The sequence below is a fragment of the Neovison vison genome, chromosome 11, assembly GCF_020171115.1.
Source record: "Neovison vison isolate M4711 chromosome 11, ASM_NN_V1, whole genome shotgun sequence".
Lineage (NCBI taxonomy): Eukaryota > Metazoa > Chordata > Mammalia > Carnivora > Mustelidae > Neogale > Neogale vison.
In genome coordinates this window covers 112325200-112339851 of record NC_058101.1, presented here as the reverse complement: position 1 = coordinate 112339851, position 14652 = coordinate 112325200, and the positions used below count along the sequence as shown (strand labels likewise).

Below are 14652 nucleotides of genomic sequence, written 5' to 3'. Positions count from 1 at the left end.
ACTCCGTGTCCCTCACAGCATCTGGGGATTCTAAGGAGCCGTGTTCCTCTCGTCCTGCCACCCTCGGTCTTTGTTGTGCCTTTTCCATGTGGTGTAGTTGCTGATGCTTCTCTTCCGCAAATACCATCAACACAAAGTTGAAGAGAGTTTTACTCGGGTATGGTTAGCCATAAAATTCATGCTACTGGAACATTTTTCAGACTTTTGCTTTCTACAGGAGCTTAACATCTTGTCATGACCCTAAGTCAAAAGGGAGAACCCGTTTTCTCCTTAATTGATTTGCCTTATTCTCCGATTCTTCCAAATTACTGTTTTTTACTCAGAAAATCATAGGTATTTTAATTTTTTATTTAATCCTGCCCCAGCCCGTTGTCTCTAAAGTTCATAAAGAAAAACACCCACTAATATAAGATTATAAATCATTTTTTTTTCCTGATGAGGAGTGTGCCTAACATCACTTCATTTAGTTTATTTTGTTCAGATTATGTTTTTATGTTTTTCCAGTTCTACGGAAATCTTTATTATACTGCTATTCACATTAACAGGGACAAAAGCCATGTGGGATTTAGTGGAAGTGTTAATTATAAAAGTATATGTGGACAAAAATACCTACCCCCGTGGTACTCTAAACTCAGTTTTTCTGTCTTTAGCCCTTTGCATATTATTTCCAACGCTTCTCCAAGGGAAGGGAGGAGAGTGATCATGTTTCTTCCATGGTGAATGTGACATCCATGCTTTTGATGGACTATTTTCAGTTCTCCTTGGTAGAAACCCATCTTCTCTGTATTTTTCTCCACTTTCTTTAGATGTCTTTTGCTCTTCAGAGCCTTATGCCACCAACCTATCTATCCCTTAACTCTTGAAATGTACATTTTTCTTGTTCCTGATCCTTATTTATAATATCTTAAATGAAATCTATGTACATAAAAGTATAACAGATAGTAAGGCACTCAGATAACATTTATAATGTGGACAAAGTCAACAATTTGCCTTATTTTTATCTGGTCTTCTTTGTGTTGAAGATAGCCCTTTGCATTCTCCCTATTTTATTCCCCTTTATCAGTCCCAGAAGTAGCCATTATCCTGAGGCTGATGCTCATTTTTGCTCTGTGTGATTCTATGCCTCGACCACATGGATGTGTAGCCTCCCCAGCATTAAGGGTTATTTGTGCACTTGGAGTTCATTTCTCTGGTTCTGCCCTCCTTGTGCAATATCCATCTTTTCTAAGGAACCTTGTTTCTCACTCCTCCGGCCCTTTCATGGACAAGAAAGCAAGGAAAAGCTGAAGGCACCCTGTCCTTTCCTGCTTTCTTCTTCCTCCTTGCTCCTTTCCTTCAGTGACTTAATACCTTCTTCTTATGTGCCCTGCACCATCAGACTCTTAGAGCCTCTTTTTCTCCCTTTGTTCTTGGTGCCCCAGCATTTAATATCTCTGGCTTTTATTTTTGCTCTTGAAGATTAACAAGCTTAGTTTTTCCTCTGCCCTAATTTGGGAACAGGTAAGATAATGTTACTGAGAACCTGAGAGAGAAATGCAGTTTAATTACTTTCCAGTATAGAAACACTCCTGAGAGAAGAAGGGATGGAGCTGTATGTCTTGGAGACTCTGACCCTTCATAACATCAGATATGAATTACTTATAATTAACATGTTTGTCATTTAAATGTAGAGCTAAAGGCATTTGCCATTAGGTTCATAGTAATCTTTTACAAAATTGACTTAACAAAATTCTATTTATCATTTTACCTATTGGTAACGTCTCATTTTATGGTCTACCTACAAAAGAGATTGTTTTATTTCTTTTCCAAGTATTCATAGCAAAGTTTACTGCAAACAAAACTTTTCTTTCTTCCACTGAGAATATATTATTTGCCTACTATGTGCAAGCACATTATACATGGAGATGGATTGAGATGATACCTTTTAGGGCTGTACCAGATGATTATACCAGATATTCAGGCTTCAAGGAGTTTACACTTTGAGGTGGAAGACAGATGTTTATTCACATACTAATAAGGCAACACCAAGGGTGGGGAGAAGAAGGTAGAGGAAAGATAGTAGTGCCAAGCTTCATGGCATGTATAGGAAACTGTTTTTTGGGAATCTGATGGACCAGCAAAATCCTGGATTGTGTATTTGTTCAGTGTTTGAAGGAATGAGAGTTTAGGGATGAACTCTGTCTAGTCTGGCCATCACAGATCTTATTCTATCATAGATAACAATTACCGCTCTGTTTCCAATAGATGTTTCCATGTCACACATTCTATTCGCCCTTCCTGACCTTCCAAATCCAAATAAAACCCAAAGGATCTAAGAGTAAGAATGGGAAGGAATCACCTAAAATCTTTATCCTTTAGCTGTGGTCAGAGTGTATCTTTGGCCTAAATATACTCTTATAGGGCACGTTCTAAGACTATTCATGGTTTCCTTTCCCAGTCTATGTCTATTATGAATATAATTTAGGCCCTTTACCAGTTTCTTTCCATCTGCAAGACCCCATATTTGTTCCTTGGCATGGAGCCCAGAATTTTGTACCCATGGCACCTGCTGTCTTCCTCTGATGAGTCAGAGTTACAAATTATGACACATGAATGAAATGCCTACTATGTGTTCACAGAAGAGATGTCAGTATAATTAAAGATGGAATTTTTGTGGCATCTTTTAAATCTGATATTTTCCATTTTATCATGAAGATATTTCTTGGCTCATTTTCTTTCCTTATCATTTACTATTTAGGTACACAAATGACATTTTTCTGTTATATTGTACTGGTAAATACGAGGAATTCACATTTTTCTAGAAAATGAGCCTCTTAGAGCCCAGAACATTAAGACCTACATTTATAGATTAAGGCTTATTTATTTATTTTCCTTTTAAAAAAATGTGCACTTTAAGTTTTATTTAAAAAACAAAACAACCAACCAACCAAACACAAAGGCTTCTTCAAAGTAGTTGCTCCTAGAAGATCCCGAGGAGCCTAATAAGAATACAGGGAGCCTGTCTGCTGTAATGGCTTTAGATTGAAGATTTTAGCTGGAAATGAATTTAAAATTGTTCTAAGAATGAAGCTTTCTACGTTTTAGTAAATGTTAACAGTTTGGAGATCTGCAGAGAGACATCTGCCATCCTTTAAATTTTCCAAAGTGACATATGTATTTTATGCTTCAGAAACTAGAAATCAAGGCAGTAAGATCAAACCCAGAGATTCTTTCCAAAAGCCACTAGTGTTTAGGAAAGTTTGGTATCGCCTGTGGCACAGCCTGATAACTGTGATATTTGCTATATGTAATTTCCTCATTGAGTAAAAACAAACAAACAAAAACCATGTAAATGCATGACAGTCAGTGGAGTGTGATGAAAAGAAAAAAAAATTCTCAAGAATCAGGAGATAACAAGGTTTATCCACAATTTCCCACACACTTTGGTTGATAATGACTTTTTGGTCCTTTTTGTTTTTCTTTCTTTCTTTCCTTTTTTTTTTTTTTTTTTTGAAGACTTTTATTTATTTGGCAGAGAAATTGAGAGAGAGAGAGAGAGAGAGATCACAGAGGGAGAGGGAGAAGCCTTCACACCAAGCAGGGAGCCTGATGCGGGGCTCCATCCCAGGACCCTAAGATCATGACCTGAGCCAAAGGCAGACGCTTAACCAACAGAGCCACCCAGGCGTCCCAACTTTTTGTCCCTTTTCTGTCTGATAGCTTCTACCTCAAAACTGGGGTTTATTGCTCTCCTTAGTTCCACTGATTTCTACTGATGTAGTGTCAGTGACGCCTCTGATATGGGCTTCACGTTGTCCTGGCTGCGAGATTACACATCTCGTCTTGTTTAATCATCAGCTGACGGAGAGACCCTAGTTCCCTGTTTGAGTCGTCTCCTGCAGAGCTCTACCTCCTGCTCCACTGGGATGAGTTGGTGGTTCCCAGGGCCATCCTGCAGATCGGGATCCACCCATCCCCAGGGATGGGGGAAATGATAAGAAGTGGGTCACGTTCTGAAACTTTGATGGAACTGCTGGTTTTATATTCAGTTATTCCTTTCTTCCTTTTATTAAAAAATACGTGTTATCTGGTTGATGAAATAATGGTGACCATAGAAAGCTTTGTCATAGGTCCTGCTTATCAGAGTAAAACAGTTTCAGGTCTTTGTTGGTTCTCTTCCCCCTTTAGGTATTTGTACCTCTAAAAACCTTGCAACACTTGGTTTAAAAAATACTGTCTCAAACAAACCACCTTGGCATGTACTTAGGCCAGTTTGAAGAGCCATGCTATGAAAATAGGAAGGGGGAGATGATACTTTGTAGACATTTACTAGATACTTAGCAATTATTTCAAGTTTATACTTGATGCCAATGCAAACTTGTATGTTGCAGCTTCCCTTTGATTGCCCTCTTCACTGGGTTTTTACCTGTGAATATCTAATATAACTCTCGGCAAGGAATATTTTTCAGGGAAACGTTATTCCCCAAAAAGATATCCCTTCACCTTTGCCTGAAAGCCTGGTTCAGGAATCACTTCGATTTGTCATGTGTTGGTGCTTTTCAGTGCTGATAGTGCTTTGCTTTACTTTTTCTTCAGTGATACGAATGAAGTTGACATTCCACCCAACACCCGAGTTGGCACCAAACGCTACATGCCTCCCGAAGTGTTGGATGAGAGCTTAAATAGAAATCACTTTCAGTCTTACATTATGGCCGACATGTACAGTTTTGGACTCATCCTTTGGGAGGTTGCTAGGAGATGTGTATCAGGAGGTAAGTAACAGTGATGCCGTTGCACCTGCTCGAGATCCTTGCTTTCTGATCAGAAATTGGAGTTATCATATTGTCCCCAAATCTGATTTTCTTTTATTTTCCACCTTATTTCTGTCAGTGCAGTCACAATCCTCCCAGGAAATGATTTAACCTCTTAGAATTCTATTTGACCCCCTTTTTGTGCTTCTCACCAACAAGCCAGCCTTAGAAAAAAAAAAGTTAGGATTTTAATTGCTTTCCTGCTTCTCACCAATCTGCTGGGGCCCATCCCCAGCTCCAGTGCCCCATCCCCTGTGGCTTCCTCTCTGCAGATGAAGGTAGAGACAGAGATGTGGGGTGAGATAACTCTTCTTTACCCCTCCCCCCACTTGACTTTCTATAGCTCTTCTTCATAAAGCAATTTGAAAACGTCAGTTTTTATCCAAAAGGAAATTAAAGCATAAGGATGTTACTCCTGGTCATGATAATTTTTCTGCAAACAAGGATTCCCTAGTAAGATGATATCAGAAGATATTATTAAATATTCAGAGGCATTATTATTGTTTGCTGTATTTAGTTTACCGTTGTGTCTTCTGCCTTTAAATAGATTCCAACACTTTTTAGGTGAGAAGCTGAATCTTCAGCTCTTCAGTGACAAGTATCCTGTTGACGGTCATACTCGGGGCCGGGCTTGGTTAGAAACCATGCTACTGCTGCTGCTGCCTCTCACGGCCAGTTTAAACTCACTTTTGTGAGACCTTGAGCTTGCCCGAGGTTCTGAAAGTCTAGTGAACACTTAACTGGTACTGGAATTCACTCTTGGACCTGCCCCTGACAAGTGACTCAGCTTTGTTTCCGTTCTTTCATCTTAAGAAGGAAGTGAATTAAAAAGAATTAAAACTGCCTGGTACATAAATAGCATTCAGTATATCTTAGCTCTTACTTAATATTTTGCTTTTGGTTGGTAGAGGCTTAACTTATATTTAGATTCATATTTAGGGCCACCTGGGTGGCTCAATCAGTTAAGTGCCTGCCTTCAATTCAGGTCATGATCCCAGGGTTCTGGGATTGAGCCCCACATCAGGCTTCCTGCTCTGCAGGGAGCCTGCTTCTCCCTCCCCCATGCCCCCTGCTTGTGTTCCCTCTTTTGCTGTGTCTCTGTTAAATAAATAAATAAAATCTTAAAAAAAAAAAAAAAAAAGAGAGATTCAGACTTAAATAGAGAGGAGAGATGGTTAATCACCAGACACTTATACTTTGGGAGACAGATCGTGATGTAGTGACACAATGCCTTCTAATCACTTGGGAGCTCTGAGCCTATTCTGAGCTTAATTTAAAATAGAACGCATTTCCTCTCAAGTGAGAGAACTCCAAAATGAAAATTAACATGGGAAATGTTTCCTAACCAGATAGTGAGTAAATCTCCCGTCTTCTCTGAAGAAGGAAAGAGCTAACAAAAATATAAGTTAACTAATTGTCTATGCCTTGCCTCATGTTTTATAGAGAGTAGATGAGCCTATTTTGGAATAACATACTCACACTCAGGATTGGTTTATAGAAGCTGAAGGAGTAGCAGAATACAAGATTACTTTCTCAGTACACTTTCCTGAACATCTAAAGCAAACAGGCCCACAAGAAACCTGTATCTGGAAGCCTCTGGGTCAGAATACAGAAGAAACGATCCTTCATCCTTCGTTTAAAAACAAGCCAGCCTTAGAAAACAGTTTGGATTTTAATTGGTTTACTGGGTTTGTCTTTGCCCGTGGAGATTTGAAAGGCACTAAGGTGTTGCCTTATCTCTTTATGAGATTGGTTCGTGTTTGTCACAGCTGTTTGGTTCTCAGCTCGGCACCATACCAGCTGTGTGGCCTTGGACAATTAGTAAATCCCTCAAAAGCAAGTTTTTCATCCGGATAATAGGGATAATAATGCTATCTCATAAACATGTGTCAAAGAATTTAGTAAGATAAATTGTATAGCATACTTGCTGATATATGGTATAGACCATATTTGCCTGGTAGGCTCCTAACAACCAGGTTTGTCTCTTCTTTCCAGAAAGGCAAAACACACAAAATTCTACTCTCTAACACTTTCCTTTATGAGGATGTTGGAGGTTATGGGCTTGTTTGGGTGAAGTAGATTTTGGATGTAGGTCTTCTAAACTTGGGAAGAAAAAGAGACTTCTTGAGGTTTCAGACACCCTTAAGTGGCAGCCCATATGGAAATTTTGATAATTGCATAATAAGGAGAAAGAAGTAAGGCCTGTCGTTCAAAGACAGACTTCGATTAATTCATAAATTCGTGTGGTTCGTTGTGTCTGTGGTGGTATGTACACTTACCCCACTGTGGGGTATCAGTCCAGCTGGGCACTGGCACCAGTGCTAGGCACTGAGGGAGACATGCGAGGAGTCAGATAGATGGTCTTTGCCCTCAAGAGTTTTCCAGAACCACTGTCCTGAGAATTAGAAAGGGAGGAAGAACTCAGTGAAGTAAGCATCCCCCATTCGTTAGTCCTTGTGCTTTTGGTATTCCCTGTAGAATTAAAACACAAGAGAAGGAACGATGAACATAGATATGTATAATCATGCTGTGTGGTCTCAGTGGGGGACAGAATAAATGGTGAGTGGGAATGGTCTGCGGAAGCGTTCGAACCTTCTGGTCCTTTATGTATGGGTTTGAGTTTGCAGGAAAGGGCATATACTCCAGATTTTGCCGGGGAACACCCCAGCGAGTTTAATGATGAGTTGGATAAAATCTGCCAGCTTGATAGTATCATCTTGTTCCAATAAAAAGCAATGACATTTCTATAATAGATGATTTAGGATAGGGAGGGAAGGTGCGCCAAATACATTGTTCAGAGTGACATCCTTTAAGGACAGAGGCTGCTTATAATTATTGTGAGTTAATCAGATAGGGTTGAAAAGAAGATAAAAGTAGCCTACTTTTCTAAAGGACACAAGGAATAAGGTAGAAACTAGATACTAGGGAAAACGAGACGGAACTTATCACGATAAGGGCCATTTTCCTAAGATGACACAGACTTGAATTCCTTAACCCTTCTTTCAACAATACCGATTTTTTCTGATAGTGATGTATTATTTTTTTTTTGTAGAAAGTTTGGTGAAATACATAAAATTTAAAGAAGAAAACAATAAATATCTGACAGTCCTTACACCTAAAAAAAAATCATGGTTAATATTTTTAGGTGTGTATAATTTTTAAAATTTTAAATCTGGAAAAATGCATTCTTATGATTAAGCAGAAAGAAAATGTAAATCTCACATTTTCTTTAAGTAGGATACACTGCCAAATATATTATGAGATTCCTAATCTCATATTGCAGTAATAGAAACAGTCCCATATTATGCGGTATGAGTTTGGGATGTGTCTGCCAAATTCGCGTTGAGATTTAATGTAGATTTTTTTTTTTAATTTGGCATATAAGACCCTTTAAAAATTGGAAATAAATTTGAGATGCTTATTTTACTTAGCTTTGGGAAATTTTTAAAAAAGCACTTGAAAACCTATAATAATATGTTTCATTAGGTTTTCTATTTATATTTTTACTTAGATTAAGTGTCATTTGGGCACTTTTTTTTTTTTTTTTAAGACTTACTTTGCAGTTTTTTGAGCCTGAACGTGTTTTGAGTACCGATAGGACCTTGCTTTGAGAACAGTTGTTAGACTTTCATTTCCACCTCCCAGAAGATATTAATAGTAGCAATAATTTAAAAACCACCCATATTCTAGGTATAGTGGAAGAATACCAGCTTCCGTATCATGATCTCGTGCCCAGCGACCCTTCTTACGAGGACATGCGAGAGATTGTTTGCATCAAAAAGCTCCGTCCCTCGTTCCCCAACCGGTGGAGCAGTGATGAGGTAAGACTTGAGGTAACCGTGTGACTACGACAGACTTCTAAACAGACTTTACTCTTTTTGCCAAAATTCCAGATACCTGTTACAGGAATCCTTCCCCTTTGTTTTGATGGTGTTGGTAATGGTTCTTCGCTGCAGTCATTGGTGTCATATGTTAAATTATCTGTTTCTTTTTGCCAATTTGAGTTTGCTCTTTCTAAAGTATATGGGGGGGGGTTCCCCTTAGCCTGGACAATAGGTAACACTATTCCATTTACTTATGCTATTCTGACAGTTGCCTAAAGGACGTTATTTCTCTGTGTGCATCTTTAAAGCACCATGAATTTTCTCCATGACAGACCAGTGTATACCATTCTCTCATCTTGATGAGAGAAACGATAGGCATCTGCAGAATCTAGTTTTCTTTACACAGAAGGGACACAAGCTGTGGTCGAGCTGCCTGACTGCGCCGTTGGTCTTCGTTAGTAGGGCTGATGTTGGCCCTTTGGAGAAATCCATATTCAGCCTGGCTCTCAGGATGCAGGGCTGAAACCTAACCAAGGCCGAAAAGGGGCTGTTCAGAAGGAGGAAGTGATTTGGGTGGGCCTTGCCTTGCCTTTCCTGTCTCATGTCATCCTCGACATCCTGCTCATCTGTCTTCCGAACTTGCAAACTCACCAACTCTTGGAGCCCTCTGGCGGGCGGACATGTTCAGAGATGAGTTTGAAGCATCCTGAGGATAAAACACAACCCCACCTCCAAACCCACCTCATCAAACATGTAGCAAAGCCAACACAAGCACATGGAAAGAGCACTTGTTGATAAGCTAATTCTTTAATGTTCAATGCATTTAAAAATAACCTTTGGTTCATTGGTTTGGTGTCTTGTTCCTGAAATGCTAAATAATGCATACATTTTCCAATGAACTATGCAGAAAACTTTATGAGATGCTGGAGTTATATTATTTTGAAGATGGTTATGGGCATTGGTATTACTCAGAATCCCCTTACTACAGATTTCTAATGAAGTGAAATTGTGCTTTTCCACAGGAAGACCAGTAATTGATGTAGCCCAGGAGAACACAAGAGAAAGTTTTAGTGAGGCTGTGCACAGGTCATTAATCTTGTTAAATGGTACAGTGCGATGCTATTATTGGAGCAGACAGCTGTGATTTAGGAATAACCATGTTTGTTTGAGTAGTATGGAATTAGATAAAAGATTTAAGCTTATCAAGTGTTATAAACAATGTAGGAGTGTGGAGTGGAATACAGACTCCCTGGGTATTTTTGTATTTGGTTAAGACCGACTTCAAAGACACTCTTGTACAATTAGCAAAACCACCTGCTTACTGCTGTCATAGGGAAGACATGAAAGTCTGTTTTCATTGTTTAGAATTTGCACGAGAAAAGAGTTTTTATGGAATTTTGTCTACAAGGTTTTAGGAGTATCTTTGAAAAATATATTTGTACTCCAGAAACCACACACTAAAGGACACATGTCCGATGGCATCCTTGTAGATAAAACATTTCTCTAGTGTTACTCCTGTTTTCCTTTCCCTCCCCACAGTGTCTAAGGCAGATGGGAAAACTCATGATGGAATGCTGGGCTCACAATCCTGCCTCAAGACTGACAGCCCTACGTGTTAAGAAGACACTAGCCAAAATGTCAGAGTCCCAGGACATTAAACTCTGATGTGAGGAGAAGAAATAAGCATCTCTGGAGAAAGCCAGGAGATATTCTTCTGTTCGTGGGCAGAGCAAAAGATGTTCCAGAAATATCTACAGTACAAGCCTTGAACATCATCCTGCTTCCCAGTGGGTTCAGCCTCACCTCTCAGGGAGCAGCCTGGACAAAGAGAAGTTCCCAGAAACACGTTCTCATCGTGTCTGTCTGTAGGAGGGAGAAAGTGCTTGGGTAGCTTGTTCAAGATACATCATGCATGTTGCTTTCTAAGAAAGCCCCATATTTTGGGATTGCCTTTTTTTTTCCCTAAAGATGCTTTAATTTTGCCAAAATAGAACAAATCATGTAGAAGTTTTAAGGTTTATACTGTTATAGTTTAATAAATAATAGCAACAGAAGTTCTTCCCGGAAATTCTGCTGGAAGGTAAATTTTAAAAATACCTTTTTCCATTAGTGAAAATGCCTTTTTCCATTAAAAAGGAAAAAATACCTTTTTCCATTAGTGAAATCTGTTGCACTCTGCACACCAAAAGACAGTCTGCGGAGTTGGAGAACATAGAACGGAACTCATGTGAAAATCTCCCCGCTTCTGCCTCCTCAGACCGCTTTGGCCAGCCCTGCCTACAGGGGCCGCCGCAGCAATGTGAATGCACCTGGGCACAAGTACCACCTGTGTGGGGCCACGTTTTGGGTTCCTGTGGGTGCCCTTTTGTAGCTTCAGACGACACGGAACAAATGAAGGTTTTCTGTGACTCTGTTAGAAGTAGTTAAGTGTCGATGCCGTTCTTCAGAAATACTTTGTGTTTCTGATTCTTTTAAGGCATTTCTGTCATGGTGAAGTCCTTTCCTTTTCATTAAACACAAACAAAGGTGTTTTTTATGTGCAGAGAATTGACTCATGCCTGGTTTTGATCTCTCAAATGAAAGGATCAATATTAAATAAAATCGCAGTCAGCTGGATTAAAAACAAGGCTCTTTAAAATAGAGATACTTTGCTCCTGTGTTGCAAGAAAAATGTGTCAGTAGGACAGAGGATGAGGGTGGGGGTACAGATGGCCTGTTTCTTGGATATGCAGAAGAGCCTGTCTCAGAACCGCAAGGGAAAAGGACACACACCTTATTTTGTATAGACAAAGACAGTTTCTTTTGTGTCTGAGTGAAGGGAAGGGGAGGAAAGCACGTTAGGTTAATTTAACTAAATTTTAATTTTAAAAATATAAATATAACCTCCAGATGGGACAGCAGAAAGAGCTAGTGGAGGCCACAAAATGTGGTAGCTGCTGTGACTTGTTTTTCCAAAATAGATACGGATCAAGCACATACATCTTACATGATAAGTTCCTGTCTTAGAGGAGTGCTGACTCGGTTTATTTTATTCTTGTGATGTTCAGTTCACTTTTTATTTATATATTTTTTCTTCTCTGTGGCGCTTGTGCAAAACATCTCACCTCCTCAATTCTGTGGGGTTTTAAACTTTGGAGGAATGTGAGGCAAATCATTGACAGGGCCAATATTCCTTAGCAACAGGAACATAAAGCTCAGAATTATGAACCCCCCTCTCAACTGTGTTCATTTACATTTCCTTACTTTTCTTTGGTTTTCTTTTGTTTCTTCGAAAATCCTGCAGTGTTTAGTGAAGAATTGGGAAGTGCTTCTCCTTGGTCTTTTTAAAAAGGACGTTCCTTCCAGCACACTCTAGGGGGCACTGTTTTATAACACATTTTCACCACTTGGTGCCTGAAGGTTGGAGGGTTTTTCAACATTTGACAGCTGCAAGGAAAATGAGAAGATATGCCCCTCACTGCTGAAGGAGGCTTGCAGCTGGTGACTTGTTCATCCCGAAAACCTCTCAGAGCGCAGAGTGGTTGTGAGGCCCGCGTAAGTTTGGGGAGAGCACAAGGAGAACTGGTGTTCTCCGTTCTAAGCATTCACTTCCCAGTGACTCGTAGCTGCATTTTGTTTGTAACAAAGAAGGATTTTCTTAACACTTGAATAGGAACAAAATTTCTGGTTTTTAAAGATCACAAACAGTTGTTTCCAAATATAATTGTAATCAGAATGCTGCTTGTAGTAATATTAAAATCACCTGAATAGCAGTGTAAACAAAGCTTCCTTTCCCTTGCATCAAATTGTATTCTTTGTGATAGTTTAGAGGGAATATGTGTCTAGAACTATGCGTGATAATCATCTGAGCCGTGGAGAGAAGCTTCAGTGCTTCTAATCTGATAATCTGCAAACACATGAGTAAACATGGATGCCAGTTAAGTGGGGATGCGTTTGTGTTTCTTGGTTTTCTCCAAATTTAAGCGAGGTTGGGCTTGTTTACATCTTCGATTAAAAATTCTTGTTCTTTTTGGCAAATTTTTATACATAGATAACTTCATATCAAAATATTTTGTGGGGAGGTGATGATTTAAAAGTAAACCAGATTTTTAGAGAGGTGTTAGTTCCAATGAAGAAGGGAAAGAAATCAAAACAGCATCCAGATTTCTTCTAGATTATTTGTTGTTTTGGAAAAATCTATAGCTTACGTTCTAACTCTCAAACTGATTTACTCACGATGAACATTTAAAAATTATTCTCAAGATATTTAAAAAGGTCCCTTTAGTTATTAGAGTCTTTTGATGAGATAGGAATTTATTTATGAGTAGATTTTTCTTTGTGTCTCACCCAGATCTGCCTTGCTTAAGGAATACTAAATTGTCCTCACAGAGACTACCTACTCACTTCCAAATAATCCTTTTTGGTTTTTAAATTTTTAGTAGCTTAGAAGTGAATTTTAGTTTTTTGTTTTGTCTTTCAATAGAATAAGGGGGAACCTGGAAATTATTGTAGCCAATTGTTTCCTTTCAGGACTCTTTCAAAGTCTAAAATTTTTCTCCTAATCACTCCCTCCCCTTCAAGGGAATCCTCAAATATTAGTTGTTAGCTAATATAAGTTTCATAGGCTAAGATGTTCAGGTTTATAGTTTATGTATGTGTGTACATATTATATAAATATATATGTATATATAAATATTGTGTTCAGCTTGGAGTCTGGCACAACTCCATTATGTGGATTAGAGAGTAAAATATTATAGATGATAAAGTACTAAATGAAACATAGTATTTATTTATGAAAGTGTGTAGTTGGTCCAGTCACAAGGAACAGTGCTATCTATGAACACTGTGTTGAGGAGACAGGCCCTTGGCTCCTGGACAGCACCAATCCGAAGTCACTAGTGACCATTCTTTTTATTCTTTAAACATAAAGCTTCTTAGAAAACATGTCACGATTTGATTTACAAGGAATCCTTTGACACATTTCAATTGTGTAGTCAGGTATAGGAAATACTGAATAATGACAGAATTTCATGTTCCTCAGAGTCATGCATATTCATTAGAAGTTACGGTGGTTTACACTGTTGGTCTGTTCTGGTTCTTCTTTGCTGGTGAGCAGAAAGGCACTGGAAGAAGCCGAAATTTTTAAATTTGAATCGTTCTGCAGTTACATCTCCTTAGAAAACCCAGTCACATAGCAGTGGGAATGAAAGAAGTGGTATCAGAAGTGATTTAATTTAGCAATTATGATTCCTCTTGTAAAACAAAACAAACCACAATGCCATATTTTTTGGAGAGAAGTTGGCACTATATAAGGGGTTTTGTTGTCTGTCTGTTTCAAAAGAAGATTCATTTGTGTTCTTTTGGGGAACCAGTGCCTTATTGAATTTGTATATACTGTAATTATTCAGGACTAGGGAACAAACAATTGTATTTGTTACAAATTGTATATGGCTTTGTTTTAACATTCCCCGAAATAAAATGGTTTCTTTCTCCCCTTGGAAAGAACATGTCTGTCATCTTACAGTTGTGCCTTTTTCTCTGTCTTCAAAAACGTCGCACGTCGAACAGGGATGTGTAAAAGAGAGCCATGCAGGGAAGTTTGTATGTTTGGTGGTGGGAGAGCAAGGCAGTGGTCTGACGGCTTCTATTCTCTCCGAAATTAGGAGCCGCAGTCATCTGTTGTGAGAGGAAAGGTACGGTAGTCAGGGGGCTGGGAGAAGTGAAACCGTTTAAAATTGCATTGTGGAAAATGACAGGTGGATGGTTATGGGCAGCACTGAGGGTCTGGTGCGCGGAGAAGACAACTGTGAGAACGGGGGTGGGGGTGGGAGGGTTGCAGTCTGTGAGGGGAGAGAGTAGAGACGGGCCGGTGGGGCCTCATGGGCCGAAGCCCACAGCAGTGGGTGCCACAGAAGGGCAGTGGTCTGGAAGCAGCAGAGCAGGAGGAGAAAGTTCCCCGCTTTCCTCCCAACGATGCCATCTGTGGGGCATGGAGGACAGACCACTGTTGTTGCCCAGCAAACAGTGTCCCCTTGGACAAGAGAAAGCCCTCTGCAAAG

The 14652-nt window shown here is 39.4% G+C and overlaps 1 protein-coding gene across 3 annotated transcripts in view; it reads left to right on the top strand.

Moving 5' to 3' along the window:
• The window catches only part of BMPR1B (bone morphogenetic protein receptor type 1B), a 109017-nt gene extending 94922 nt beyond the window's left edge, over positions 1-14095 (top strand). For all 3 annotated transcript variants that reach the window (XM_044224458.1, XM_044224457.1, XM_044224459.1), the window contains 3 exons: positions 4576-4751; positions 8481-8611; positions 10154-14095. In XM_044224458.1, the coding sequence (XP_044080393.1) occupies positions 4576-4751; positions 8481-8611; positions 10154-10279 (433 nt within the window). In that variant the 3' untranslated portion in view covers positions 10280-14095. The remainder of the gene's footprint in view (positions 1-4575; positions 4752-8480; positions 8612-10153) is intronic.
• Positions 14096-14652: the final 557 nt, after the last annotated feature.